The sequence below is a fragment of the Brachionichthys hirsutus genome, chromosome 15 (genome assembly GCF_040956055.1).
Source record: "Brachionichthys hirsutus isolate HB-005 chromosome 15, CSIRO-AGI_Bhir_v1, whole genome shotgun sequence".
Taxonomy (NCBI): Eukaryota; Metazoa; Chordata; class Actinopteri; order Lophiiformes; family Brachionichthyidae; genus Brachionichthys; species Brachionichthys hirsutus.
In genome coordinates this window covers 8,073,773-8,088,676 of record NC_090911.1, presented here as the reverse complement: position 1 = coordinate 8,088,676, position 14,904 = coordinate 8,073,773, and the positions used below count along the sequence as shown (strand labels likewise).

At 44.3% G+C, this 14,904-nt stretch overlaps 1 protein-coding gene across 1 annotated transcript in view; it reads right to left on the bottom strand.

The window, feature by feature from the left end:
• The window catches only part of LOC137904686 (zinc finger protein 521-like), a 90,627-nt gene that overhangs the window by 45,659 nt on the left and 30,064 nt on the right, over positions 1-14,904 (bottom strand). Inside the window, exons 4-6 of the mRNA XM_068748889.1 lie at positions 4,762-8,267; positions 4,528-4,612; positions 3,391-3,456 (exon numbers count right to left, since the gene is read on the bottom strand). Of these exons, the coding sequence (XP_068604990.1) occupies positions 3,391-3,456; positions 4,528-4,612; positions 4,762-8,267 (3,657 nt within the window). The remainder of the gene's footprint in view (positions 1-3,390; positions 3,457-4,527; positions 4,613-4,761; positions 8,268-14,904) is intronic.

Here is a 14,904-nt window from a genome sequence, read left to right as displayed (position 1 = left end):
AAGAGCAAAACAGTCTCTGCAATGCTGTAAAACTTGTAATGCAGTCTCCTGGTTACATAGAGAAATTTGTAAGAAACTTCTTTTTTTTTTTGGTTATCCACCCAGACAGGTAGGCAACTCATTGGAAGTGAGAATTCTATTCATAGCTTCTAACTTCTTCTTTTTTTTTTTTTTTTTCTGTTTTCTATTCTCCTCGTGGACGTCGCATTAGTCAGGGAGAGGAATAATGTAACGAGCAGTAAGGTGCGCATAATTGCATATTAGCAGCAACACACTCGGCTGCACGGGAGGTGACTGTGCTAACGAACAGAGAGGAGTTATTAATCACCAATTAATAAAAGCAGGCAGATATCACACCCTGTATAGGGCACGCATCGCTTCCTTTGTTTCCACTGGCTGCTCCAAGCTCCGCGCTCTTATTTATTTCATAAGATTGATCCTGTTCCTGTGCAGTGTTGTCTATTGGAGTTCTGAGTCTGATGCAGCTCCCCCCCCCGGGGGTCAAATAAGGAGCGTTTGGCCATGTTTGTTAGCAGATTACGTGCATGCGTACGTGAAGAAACCAAGGGAACCCCATCAGTCGCACCTAATGAAAGAGGTTCGTAGGAAAAGAAACAAAGGCAGAAAATAACGTAGCTTGTCTGTGCAAAGGGAAGGAAAAAAAAAAAAACACACACACACGGAACGCAGCAGTGAGTGTGATGCCAAAAGGACAGAGACAGCAATGACGACCCTGTAATCAGTGGACACTGGTCGGCAAGAAGACAAGAGTATGTGTGTGTGTGTGCGGAGGATAATTTGAGTGTGCTTCCTCTCTATTCGCCCCCCCCCCCCAGTAATAGCCAATCCAGTGTGTTTGGCGCTTGGTTAATGTGAAAACGTGAACGCTAGATAGTTAGAAGAAAACAGGACAGGACAGGGAGAGTGGGGAGGAACAGAAAGAGCGTGGACAGCGAGGAGGAGGAGACACTAGAGGAGAGCTAAGGCCTCTTCTCCAGCTCTGTAACAGCCCACAGTGCCTGCTTCACACAGAGCGGCCAGCTGTACAGCAAATGTGCTTTTCCCTCTCCGCCCCCAAACCTTTCCACCCCTCCAGCGCCCCCCACCTTCCTCTGCCTGGGCCGACCAGGCCACCGGCTCCCGTCTGTGAGAAAAGGCTCCTCCCTGACTTGGCTTGAAGCTCGGCGCTGTCACCGACCCAAAAACGTTCGTAGAGGTGACCCCCACCCCCGAAAACACTTTTTCGGGATGTGGTCTGGTTTGTTTGTTTACGATGAGTCCTTCTAAGCACCGCCACCTTGGCAGTAGCTGCTTGGAATGGACAGCAGTGATATGAGAGCCGATATAACGGAAAAGCAAAAGCACCTCTCACCTCTAAAAACCTTGAAGACAGCGCTCATGGTTCAAAAAGGTGTCAGGGCTTGGAAAATCCAAACAGGGGCATTGGAAACAGTGCGATAAACGGACTGACCGTAACCCCCTCCCCCTGAGAGACTCCAAATGTCGTAGTTTACAGTGGGGTCAAAGTGAAGCAATGGGGTGGCATGATGGCATGCTGGTAAAACCAAGCAGGCTTTTGTGTCAATGAAAGACCTTCAAAGGCTCTAATAATAAAAGGGGCATCTCTCTGTGAAAGGACTGCAACTTCAAATGCATGTACCTTTAACCCAAAGCATTCGCTACTGCTCAAGATGTCAAAACAAACTGATCCACAGACTTGTTTTCACATCTGAAAGACAAATCGAAATGAAAGATTTGATAGTGACTGCAGCAGCTGAATGCCGTATAAATCTGCATGTCTCTGGAGGAAAATCGGACACCCTCAATTCTGTAAGTGAGCCATGCCAAAAAAACTCTAAACTAAAGAGTGGCCAGCTGTCTTCTGGCCTGCTATTAAATTGCTCCTTGGATGGCGGCGATATCATTTTTTTCTTCATAGGAGTATCACACCAGGTCCCCAAACAGAGCGACCAGCTGCACAGCAAATGTGTACTGATCCATCTGGGCCCTCGCAGGCTGTGGCCTCCAATCTTAAAGCGCGTGGGGCCGTTCACAGGCTTGGCGAGGGCTGGTCTGCAAAACACACCCTTTTGCACCCATGGCCGCCTCCTTCCCTTTCATTTACTTCTGTTATAGCAGTAAATGTTGAGTAGCTGGGCACCAGAGCTGCACTTTATGTCTGAACCAGGACCATCATCATCTCATTGTAATATCCATGCATCAAAATGCGCTGGCAGTCATACAGAAGAGGACTTCCATGAGCACTTCGGACTGATGGGAGGCGGCGAGGGCCTAGGCTGAGTGCACTTGGTTTGTAAAAGACTATTGCATTACAAAGGCTGCTGATATGGACTTGTCTGGATGAGACAGGCTCAGGTTTTGTTTTTCCATACACTTAGCACTATGGTTATGTCACGGCGCATCACTATATATAGAGTTATCAGTGTGAGCTGACACCATGGAGCGGGGCATGGATGAAAACAACACCCCTATGAATCCAGCGTCTGCTCCATTACCTACACTAATAACTCTGACAGCTGAGCGGAGATGACCCCAGCCCCTGTTTCCCCTCTCCTGTGCAGATGGCCATTAAAAAAGGAGTTTTTCAGTAGCGGAGGTATTTAGAGCTTTTCCAAATGAGCTTTTTCTTATGTTTTTGGCTTGAATTGGCTTTGCAGTGATTACAGGCTGGATTGAGTTTAATCCCATTCTGTATCAAATAGACCAATTCTTAACATGCTACAAAAAACAACAACTATTAAATGAACATGAATGTTTGTCTTTATACTGCTGTAGAAAAAATAAATCTGTATTTTTCCTTTCTTTGTAGAGTTGCTTCTTCACCGCTTGGTTTTTTTATGCAAAATTTTCCCAACAACGAGTTCAGTTTTCCTCATATTTTAAAGATCACAAGACAAATGCATAGAACAGAAACCCTTTTGAGGAGTCTGATGAAACCCACGATCATGTTGAATACAAAGCAATGGCATATCAGAGGAGTAAGACATCAGACAATAACCCAATCACCTACCCTCCTGTTATCCTAAGATGTCTGAATTCCACTATTATGGGGGGAACTGTGTGCTTGTGCGGCTGACAGACATAAAATAACCAGTAGGGGGGTTTGTTTTCTACCCTCCCAGTGTGCTCCGTGCCTGCCTTTGCAAAAGAAAGGACTAATGCTGGCATGGTACTGTATTAGGCACCCCCAGTAGAATAGTGGGTGAGCAGATCGCAGAGATGAATACCAAATACACACCTACACCCTCTCGGCTCGTCTCTCTCCTTTGCAAATACACCGAAGCATCAAAACCACAAATCACATGCTTCTGATTGTTTATGCACAAACAGTGGGTCCCTGATAGAATTGCCCACCGTGTTTAAATTCACCTGCGCCTAGAAGCGTGTCCCAAACAGAGAGGCGGTTTGGTTCCAGATCAATGAGTCTCTCTCCCACTGAAGACAACAGATAATGCAGTGTAATGAAAGAGCCGCCAAACGAGCTGAATAAATGAATGACTAAAAGGAACGCGAGACTGGAATTCAAACGCTTACTGCAGGCAAGAAAACCTGTTTTCCAATTGTCTGTTCTCGACAAATTATTCCGCCTGCATACAAATGACAGCCAAAAGTGCAGAGGTTTAGTTTTACACAAGTAGTCTTTTGTTTGGAAGTCTTGTAAAAGAAAATGTGGAATAATTTGGAATCATTTTGTTATGCACAATGTGCGACATGAATCAAATACCCATTTTTTTTCAGTTGATTTGACGTCAAATGCAGGGAGCACGAAAGTAAATGTGTTTTCACCATAGCCCTGTGAACGGCCTGCTTATGAAAAGAGGCACAATGAACAATTAAATATAATCAGCGATGTGGTGATATTTAAAAAAAACAAACAATTGAAATAAAATCTGTTTTTGGTTTGAAATATTTCAGTAATCTAAATGCTTCATCTACTTCAAACTACTTTGATACAGAGTGGTTTGAAGTCGAGAAATTGTGCTCCACAAGCATGCACACGGACTCTATTTTACCATTCACATGCATGGGGAAATGAAGATGAAGGCTTTATGAATGCAAACACTGGGGATGCAGTTGATGGTCAAAATATTAAAATAATTCCACCTATTTGGTGATGTGATCCAGATACTTGTAAGCCTGAATGAGACAGGGTTAAATATTTCATTAAATATATTACATATCAGCCCTTAGTATGTGATTCACCTTTAAAGAAAGGCATGAAAATGTCTCTAATCTTAAAATGATCAAAGATTTGTCGTAAATTACTCTTAATAATTTGTGTATGGTATCGATGACGATCAGACAAAGCCAGTCCCTCTAATATTTAAATCACACAACTAAAAACTCACATTGATTAAATCTAAGCAACATTGTACAAACACGTAGAAAAACACAAGTGAAAACACGATTAATCCGGACACTATAAAAGCACTGCTTTTATGACCATGTTCCAGGAATGCAACAGAGACCATAACAAATGAAACAAAAAAAAGAGGTATGTCCTACCCAGCATGTGGTTGGCAACATGAACTTGGATGTCCCATTCACTGTAGAACACCATCTGACATTTGATGCATTGGTATGTCTTTTTCTGTAAGCAGGACCAGGAGGAAGTTAGATATTATTGTTGGGTCTGATAAATATTAATCTTGCAAAATGGATATCACTTTACTTTTAACAATGAAAAATGAGAATAGAAAAAAAGAATGCATTCTTTAATATAACGCTAATTCACAATACCTCTTCAGTTTGCGAGGGACTGGCTCTGGGCATGGGGGACACCTGGGGGGTCTTCAGCTGCCCGCTGTTGCTGTCCCCACCCTGTTGTTCTCGGTGCACTGTCTGTACGTGGTTTTGCAACTCCGCCTCAGTTTCAAACTTCACATTGCAACTGGAGCATCTCGTCTTGGCAGCGGATGTCGAGGATGTGGACGAAGATGACGAGGAAGAGGAGATGGCTTTGCCTTTCCCATCTCCAGGGCTAACATTGCCCCCCTGGATCCATGAAGCTGTTGTTGAGGCTGGAGTGGTTGCTCCACCGTGGTGCTGCTGTTGTCTTACTCCATTTACTGTTGGGCTGGAGCTCTTGGAGCCAGCTGCTGTCACGCAGGATGCACAGAGTCCGTAAGGCAGACCGTTAATGTCCAGCTTCACCAAGTCTTGTTTTGACCGAAAGTCTTTCAGACAGGACGCACACTTGAAAGGTTTTTGAATATAGTGTTGCTGCTGGTGGTGGGAGTTGATATTGTTACGGCCCATGGGTTGGTTGGTGGATGGCCCTGTCTTTTGCATGTGGAAGGTGCCGTGGATCTTGAGTTCCAATGTGGATGTGACTGTCTGCATGCAGACTACACAGCGGAACCCAGTCAGAGAGTTCCTCAGGTCTGGGTGCATCTGGCAATGCTCCAAGAAGTCCTCTTCACTGTGCAGTGGCATCTTACAAATACGGCAGCTGCCTGTGTCCAGGCTTTTGCTGTGGGTGACCTTATGCTCGGTCAGGGTGAGCAAAGAGGGGAAGCGTTCTCCACAGATGGGACACATGTAGTGTTTGACAGGCCCAAGGTGGGTCTGCATATGTTCTCTGAGCCCAGCCTCAGAGAAGAAGGTGCGGGAGCAGACATTACACTTGTGGTTACCCTTTATCATTTCAGCTTTCCTTTTTACCATGGCACTCTCACCTGGGCGTATATTGTGGTCCCTCAGCTGGTGGTTAGTGAGGAGTGACTCCATGGTGTAAGATGCCCCACAAATGTCACATGCAAACATGGGATCTGCAGCATCAACTTCTTCTTCACTTCCATCATGGCTGTTCTGAGACTCCACTACTGATGCTACTGCAGTCCCTGGACCATGGCTGTTGGTTATAAGACTTTGAATCTCAACATCTTCCTTTGAATGGCCATCCCCACCACTTATCGTAGAGCCATTAGCCCCACAATTCTGTACCTTTCCGTCAAACACGCAGTGTTTCTCCCTTAAATGCTTTTCCAAAAGGACGATGGCATGGAAGGCTTTACTGCAGAAGCGACAGTTATACTTCTTACTGTGGCTGGTGATGTGGCATTGCAGCTCCACCTCTGTGCCAAAGGACTCCCCACAAAAAATGCAGCGGTGGGCACGTCCCTGGTTTTCCAGGTGACTGTGTTTGACATGTAGCTGTAGGTCAGCCTCATGCCTGAAGTCCCAGTTGCAGGAAGTACAGCGATACACCTTTTTCTCATTGCTGTGCTTGACAGCCAGGTGGAGCTGAGTAGACACTTTTGAGTCAAAAACCTCTTGACACAGAGTGCAACGAAAGAATACAAAGGTATGCATGTCAAGAAGGTGCTTCTGCAGGTCATCCACTGAGGTGAACTGTTTGTCACAGCTCTCACAAATGTAGTACGTGGATGTAATAGTGAAGTGAATTGTCACATGCTTTAGCAGGGACTCTTGGTTGGGAAACTCTTTGTTGCACTGTGGGCATGTGAGTTGAGGCTGCAAACCATCCAGGTGAGTTTTTAAGTGAGTCTGGAAAAGGTCTAAGCTGGTATACTTAGCTCCGCATTGGTTACATATGAATTCACTGGCATTGCGTGAACTTCCCTGTTTTAACAAGGTAGTTTGTTCCACTGATATTGGGGAAGAGGGGCTGAGGGTGCGCAGAGATTTCTTTCCATTGTTGATGTAGTTCAGTGCCAGTGGAATGTTCTTGTGATTCTCCTTGACATGCTTGTTGAGCTTCAGAACACTGTTGAATATGGGGGAATTGGTGCAATATGAACAAGAATACACCTCGACAATAGACTCCTTGGGAGTTACAGCCAAAGGGGAGTCAAAGCGCAGGCTTCCCCCATCACAGTGAGTTTGCCGAACATGCTCCTCCAAGGTAGTCTCTGTTAAGAACCCCATGAAGCATTGGGGGCAGAAGAAGGCATTGCTTTCCTTGGCCACAGGACTTGGGAAGCCATGTGAGCATCGAATATGTTCCTGAAGGCCATTGAGGTCACTCAATACCTCAGGGCAGAAATTACACTGAAGAAGGGCATCAGGCAAGCTGACTAACAGGGCAGCATGATCTTCTGCGTTGTGGACCTGTTTAAGATGTTCATTTAGATTTAGTAAAGAGGGAAGAATCTCCAAACAAAACTGGCAGGTATGAGCCTGTTCTGGCTTGTCCAGGTGCATGGTTCTCAGGTGAATTTGAAGCACAGCCAAACTGGAGAATACTTGCTTGTTGCAATAGTTGCAACTATAGGAGATTTTAGGCTGTTTAGAGGAGCGTCCTCCGATTTCTGAATTATTTTGAGCGCCCCTCTTTCTCCTCCCCCTCGTCTTTGGCACAGGTGGTGCTGTCTCCACCATTGTGGAGCTATCAACAGAGAGGTTCGAGTCAGGAGTGGTGCTAGAGACAGAAGTGTAGCCCACAGTCAGCAAAGAAGGGCTGTTGCTGTGATTACTCGATTCAGGGAGCTGATGGATGTCCATATGAGCATAGAGGTCCTCAACAGACAGAAAGTGCTCAGAGCAGATAGCACAGGTGTGGCCCTTCCTGTCTCGGCTGTGGGCCTGGTCAATGTGAGTCAGAAGGGTGCCCTCATCACTAAAAGGCTCATGGCAGTAGATGCACTGCAGGGTGGCGCCCAGGCCTCCATCCTCTGGTGGACAGCACTCAGGATGACACTCGACAATGTGCCTCTGGAGGTCCTCTGGTACATCAAAACCCTCCTCGCAACGACTGCATTTGCGTGTTTCTTTCAGTTTCCATTCATCAGCTCTGGAGAGGCTTGAGCTACTGCTATCTTTGCCCCTTTCGTGTACTTGCATGTGGCCGTGGAGAGAGCTGGAGGAGAGGAAACCTCGGCGGCACACAGGGCACTTGTGGGGTTTGTTAGAAGCGTGAGTTTTCATGTGGATTTTGAGGTGGTCACTGCGGGAAAAGGCGGAGTCACACTCCCCACAGTGGTACTTCTTATCACCGGTGTGTAGCTTCACGTGTCGATCTCGGCTGCGCTTGTGCTTAAACAGGCGGCTACAGAAGGTACAGCTGAAAGGGAGTTTATCGCCGTGGCTCTGTTCGTGGCGCTTGAGGAAGCTTAAGCGGCTGAAAGACTTGTCACAGAATTGGCATGGGTATGGCAGGCCAGGGCCACCTTCGTCTTCACCAAAATCATAGTCTTCGCAGTGTCCCGGAGAAGTCTGATCCTTACTGGAGGGAGATGATGCTGGCCAAGAACATGATGGGTCATCCTCAAGATCAGCACCATCTGGAGGAGAAGATAGCATGAGGTGGAAAGAGGGGTATGAAGGGCAAGTGAGAAGAAAAAAGAAGAAGAGAGGGAGTGAGTAAGAGAGGTGTTCCAACAGATGTTATTAACGGCTCATATGTCTACATTTTTTGAATAGAAAACGGGGGCCCACAGTGGTGTTATTTGTCATAGTAATTATAAGGTTGTGGTACGAAATCAGAATACTTTGCAAGTTAGAATTGTTTTTCTTCTGGGAAAACAGTACCTCTCCTCGGGTGCCATCGAAAAAGTTACATATGAATATGCAATTTTAAGGGTAATTAGGCAAGAGAATAAGTGAAAATCCTTTTACTACAATTAACCTTGCATGTGGCCATTTAATGGCTTCGCCCACTGTGACTAAAAACACGATCCCTGACATTTAGATCTTGCACAATGCAATTTGTGTACTTTATCATGTAAGCCTGGCATGAGGTAAATTACAACATTTCTAGTATTCCTGAACAATTACAAGAATATTCTTTGAAAAAATAACCCTTGAAATGACCTTAAAACAAGAGCAAAAAATTGGGAAAAGCTGTTTTTAAGAGAGAAAGAGGAGATTGAATATGCAATTTAGACCATAGCTATGCCTAGCCTGAGGACCCCTCCACTGCGAAACTGATGATTTTCATGAAACATGGGCCTATCCGAACATCACTCAACAGATATGGTATTATAGAATATTCATTCATTATTACTATATTTGTCTGCAAGGAAACTGACACAGGATAGATGAATATGCCATGTGATGGTACAACAGGGAAGGGGGGGGGGGGGGGGGGCAGGGAAACGGATAGGGGAAGACATCCGAGTTGCTAAGTATCTCATTCAAGGACAAGCAGGTGCAGAGAATGACCAGAGAACACCATTTATTATATAATTACTTGAATGTCTTCCCCATTCAATGTGCTTCTTAACCGACATTCCATTCCGATGGTTTATTGTACATTGATATGAATGAAAATCACGGAATAAGACTTTAAACAAGTTCAAAAGGTTACAGACCACATCTTCCCACTGTCAAATTCAAAGTGCCGTGAACTTCCTTACCTAAATGAAACAATGTAATCCCAAACCCCTTCAGAAAAAAAAGAAAAGAAAACAACTGCGTCAAAAGGCCAAAATTTAGAATGGAAAAAACAAGAGGAAACTGCAAAGATTTATGAGAGGGACGAGGGAAAAACACACACTCCCTAAATCTAAGTCTCTCACTTTTTCTCTCTCTCTCTCTCTCTCGCCCCTTTCTGTTGTTTTTGCTGGGAGATCTGCCCTTTGTGAGGATATCATGCCCTCTCTGAGCACTTACCCCCATCAGGGCCTATCTTCAGGAAACAGATGGGGTCGAAGGCCATTCGCTTGCCCCTTCAAACTGCTGAAAGCAGCACATTGACCGCCCACCTCCACACCGTAACCCTCCTGGAACCCTCCCACCCCTGGCAAGGTGCCCACTCTGCACACGCATCTAACTCAATCAAACCTTGCTTGATTTTCTTACTGTATCTCTCTCTCTCTCTCTCTCCCTCCCTGTTTCCTTTGAGGGAAGATGAGTGACTCAGTGCTGTGCCCTCCTCCACAGAGGAGGTGGATCTGTCCTCTCTCACACTGCCTCCCAGGGCACAGGAAAAGAAGGCAGTGCAAGAAGAATGACCCCAACCAATGCCTTGCAGTGAAACATATTGGCTCTGAGACAATAGCATAAAACAAACAAATAAATGGGCCTGTACGTAAGGCTAAATTAAATTATCCGACCTTAAATGAGGATATCTTTGCCTCAAGACATTGCAAAGCTGTTAGGGCAACCTTATGCTATATTTTTGTTTGATTGCTTTACGTATAGATTTTTTATTAAGTGCCTTTACTCCAATAACACACATACATTAAAGTTGCGTCTGTGTAAGTCACATGGGAGTCATAAACTTTACTCAAATTCAACTTGGAGAATGAGCATGTTTAGTTTGGCAAGTGGTCACTCTTAGGTTTGAGAAATATGAGAAAAGCTGCCAGACAATAACAAATAAAATAATGTACCTAAGTGTAATATTGAAATAATTATACTTGAGGTGTCATCAAGTCAGTCTGTCTAAAATATGCTCCATGTGTCTGGTCCAATAGAATAGAATTCCTGCTGAGGTTAATGGCAAAGTTCTTAAGTCCTTTGTTTGTGAAAGCCAGAAAACAAAAAGAAACTGTACACTGTGGGTGAGAAACTCACTATGCATTTACTATCTACCCCCCCAAACACACACACACTGTAACAAACATACATATGTGCAGACACATACATGTACACAAGGACTAGACAGATGCAGGCGCAATGGCCAAAACAACTGTGTGAACAACTGCAGATGAAAGAGCAACCTTCCTCAGGAGACCACAAGAGGAAAGTTAGAGAGAGATTTGTTTCCCTCCTTCACCCAGACAAGAAATGCCCAGGCCTCAGCAGCAGCCTGAGTAAATAAAAGAACGGGCCTTACTTCCCTGTCTCTCGGGCCGGGGGCCTGTGCACGCCAGCAATCTCTGTGCTGCTGCCAAAGGGGATGCTGGGGCCTGAAAAACTACACCCTGCAGCTGAAGGGCTGTCTTTGTTGGTCTGCCAAGGCCTTCCTGAGCATCCTCTAGCCAACAGCCTGTCACGTCCTGGGAGGAAGACCTCCATCTTAAGGCCTGTCTCTCTCTGGGAGTGCTGTCCTTACCCCCCCCCCCCCCCCCCCAATCCCTTTTTCTCTTTTTAAATGTCTCCTGTATGGAAACAAAACAACCTCATTTGCTGGATGTCTATAGGGGATGTCATAAAGAGCCATATTTACTTGTAAGATAAACTACAGTACATGGAAACTATTTTTAAAATAATCAAACAAAAGGCTTTGCTGTTGAGTTCAAAGAATCCAGTTCTGTAAGACCGATAAAGACGTTTGGAACTTGAAGCAAGTCCACAGAAATTATTATTTTTTATAAATACTGCAATAGTAACCACTAAAACTTCCCCCCCTTTACATGCAAGTCTCAGTTTCCTCTGAACCAGTCTGAGCTGCTCTTTGTGCACCACTTCCTCTGTGTTCATTTATAGCACCCTTTCCCAGAGTAAATACTCCGGTCTAAATATGATACTTAATACTAAGAACAGGTACCCAAGTTTGCCGTCTGTACACAGTGGCATAGTTTTCAAAACCCCTGAGGAGTGTTTGATTTATGCAATTAATGTATTTGAGGATTAGCAGGATATATAAATATATATTTTAGAGAGCAAGTCATTAATTTCCTTTAGACATTGTTTCCCTTTAGACGATAAAACATATGGTAGCACGCACTGTGTCTAAATTTTAAATGCAGCATTATATGGGTAATTTGAAATTAATTATTTAAATTGAATTCTTTTGTTCTGTCATGGTGTGAATTGAGCCATGCAACATAACATTTCTGATTGCTAAATCTTGGTATATATTTATGGCTGGTTTGCTCCACAGTGGAGCTAAACATATCAGAATTTAGTAAAATAATCTTTATTATATATCTAAAAGTGTCCAACATAAAATAGTTTCTGCAAAATTGGAATTAGATACAGAATTAATGACGATTGTGCATCCAGGAGGCGGGAAAAAAAAGAAAGAATGAAAATTTTAAACTACGTATACTTACATTTGTGCTCATGCTAGGATGTTTGTTTTCTACATTTATTCATGTAAACACTGTAAGAACGTTAAAATATAAAAGCCATTTTGCCAGAATGCAATGAAAATGTTTAGAAACAGAGATCAGCAAAGGTATTCTGAGTTTAAATGCATGTCTTGAAACAAAAAAGATATTTCAAAATAAAAGCACAAACAATTGCTGTATTTTATTTTAATGTACAGTATTGTATTTATATCTATGATATCTGAGATGTTCTGCAATACATTTACTAATTTGATTGAAAATATGAATTGGCAGTTTTTGCTGTTCTGCTAGAATATTTTGAAGCACTTTCTAAACCATCATTTTGAAAGTGCAAGAAATAGGTTGCATTTTACTTACATATTTATCAGATATGAAAAGCCCTCTCCCAAATTTCATCTTTTTTTTAGTTTATTGTTTTTATGCAGTGCAACACCTTCCCCAAGCCTTCCAGGGACCATGGCACGAGAACAACACACCGATGGAGGCCGGACCTTTGTGTCTGTGGCCCTGGAAGCACTTCAAGATGGCTTATCACTGCCTGACAGTGACAGAGAGTATCTGTTCTATTCAGGAAGCCAAACTCTTATCCATGTCCAGGACCCTATCTTATCATAAAAAGTGCTTTTGCTATCAATCATCTGCCACTTTTATCATGAGCCACACTTTGTTCAAAAGCCATTCTAGCAGTGCAAAAGCATGGCGATGCTTTGAGCCGCCAATCCTTATCTTTCTGTGCATCGTCCCTGAGCACTGTACGTCGTTGCTGCATTAAGAGATGCATATATGCGTTTGCATTTGTGCCTCACTGGGGACTCAATGAATAAACAAAAAGTTGACAACTTGTCTGATGTAACACTGTGACCCTACTTCATATTTAGAGAGCGGATCTTTTTGCAGTTACTGAGAGAAGTAGTGAGTCTCTCCCAGGAGGCTGTGCACGTGTCATCTCAAAGCTTTTCCCGATCTGATGCGCAAATAGCAACGTGTGTCTGAACAACGCACTTTCATGTATGGCCCTGTTTGTGACACAACCACTTAATATCTAATAGTAGAGGTGGCAAGATTTTTTTTTTTTTTTTACATTCGATAATATTCCTCTTTTTTCTGACAGAGAGAGAGAGAGAGAGAGAGAGAGGGGGGTTTTTGAGTTATTGGGACCAATTCCAGTCAGATTCATAAATGACAGCTCAGAGGACATGTTGGAAAAGGCCCAGAGCTGGGTTTTAGTCACAGAAGTCCTGCTACATCCCCGTTTTATCAAATCCAATCAAAAAGAAACTGATAATTCCCAAGAAAAGCACCATTTGGCTGTACATGACGTCTTGCACCAGCACCGTCTATGTGTTGGGGCTATGTGCTCACTCCCCCCCCCCATTTGTTTTTCGAAACAAACAGTGTATTTTTTTTCTTTTTTTACCAATGACTGAGAAATGTCAGCCCTCCTCGCTGCAGATCAATCAAATCCAGGATGAGAGGAAGGAGTTGAATGAGACAACTACAGCAGCGGCGAACAAGGATGCTATATTTTACTGAACAAGGTGGAAAAACGCTTCATGAAATACAGATTTACGTGCATCGGTTTCGCCGATGCCGTAGCCGTGTGTTGCTATGGCTGAACCACACAAGCACAAGACGCATTAACACAAACTTGGAGACGAAACAAGCTCCTCCCAGGCTGGAATCAATGGGGATTTTTTTTTTTTTTTCACACAGAGCTGGGACATCAAGCGCTGTCCTGACTCTGTGGTCTGGGCTTCCATTATTCTGGCCCTCATGACTCCCTCTCAACCGTGGGGAAGCGGCAAACTGTCAACTACTTTGTCCACATTACCCACGTCCCCCAGCTCAGACAGGAGCACTTGGTCACTGTCCCAGAAATCACAGTGCCCCAGCGGCATCCGAGGAAAGTTAGACAAATGGAAGGCCAGAGGAGGAAAAGTAGGGCGGCCAGTCATCCTTTGCTGGTCGCTTCTTTCTGTGATAGCAAGACACAAAGAAAAATGGACTTCCATCACGTATTACAGAGGTCCTTCTCTGCTTCGCCAATAAACTGAAACGTAAAAGAAAAATGCTGAAAATCAAACGTATGACTAAATTAAAGAAGGGTGAGCCTTGTTTAGTGAACATTAGCTCCGTTTTGCAAACTGTGACCACAGTGGTCTCAAAGCAGGCATGAGATGACTTCACACATTTCTCATCCTGTATAACAGCTGTATACTGTTACACTGAGGTCGCTGAAGTCAGCAGGTCATTGTGTGAATGCTGCATATGGATGAGTAAGCCTCAGATAGATAGATAGATAGATAATTCTCTGTTTCTTTTTTTTTTTTTTACACAAATTAATAAAGATGTCACTTGATCGTGTAGACACCATGGTGGTGCTGGTTATGGTGTCATCTCCTGCAGAGCAGGAGTGGCTGGCGGGGTGGACAGGAAGGACTGTTGACCACTTCAGGTGGACGACGGCACAAACAGGAAGTAGGCTGAGCCCCAGGTCTTGGCTGGAGCAGCAGCCACAGTGAGCCTCCCGGGGGGGGGGGGGGGGGGGAGGATGGCAATCTGTCCCCCCAGCATGCCTCTTCACCGCCTGCCTCACTGCACTGGATCTCTGGGAGGTTTGGAGCAGGCGAGACCGGGCTGAGCTATACCAGGCTTTAATAAGCAGGGGAGCCTCTGTGCATGTTAGTAGGGCCCAGAGAACAATCTACCAGTCAGTCAGTCCGCCACTGAGGTCCTGCAACATTCTGCTGTATTATACTGGGACTCTTACTGTAATATGTCCTGACTGCACTCATCCAACTTTACTTGGATGCGCTTTCATTTCCCCCCCACCTCTTAGTTGCTTGTGGAAATTTGATTTATGCGATCAGCTCAGAGAAGGAAAAATGTTGTGTGTACAGAAATATGCTGAGTTACTGTAAGGTTGCTTCATTAAAATAAGGTTTGCTCTGCAACTTTC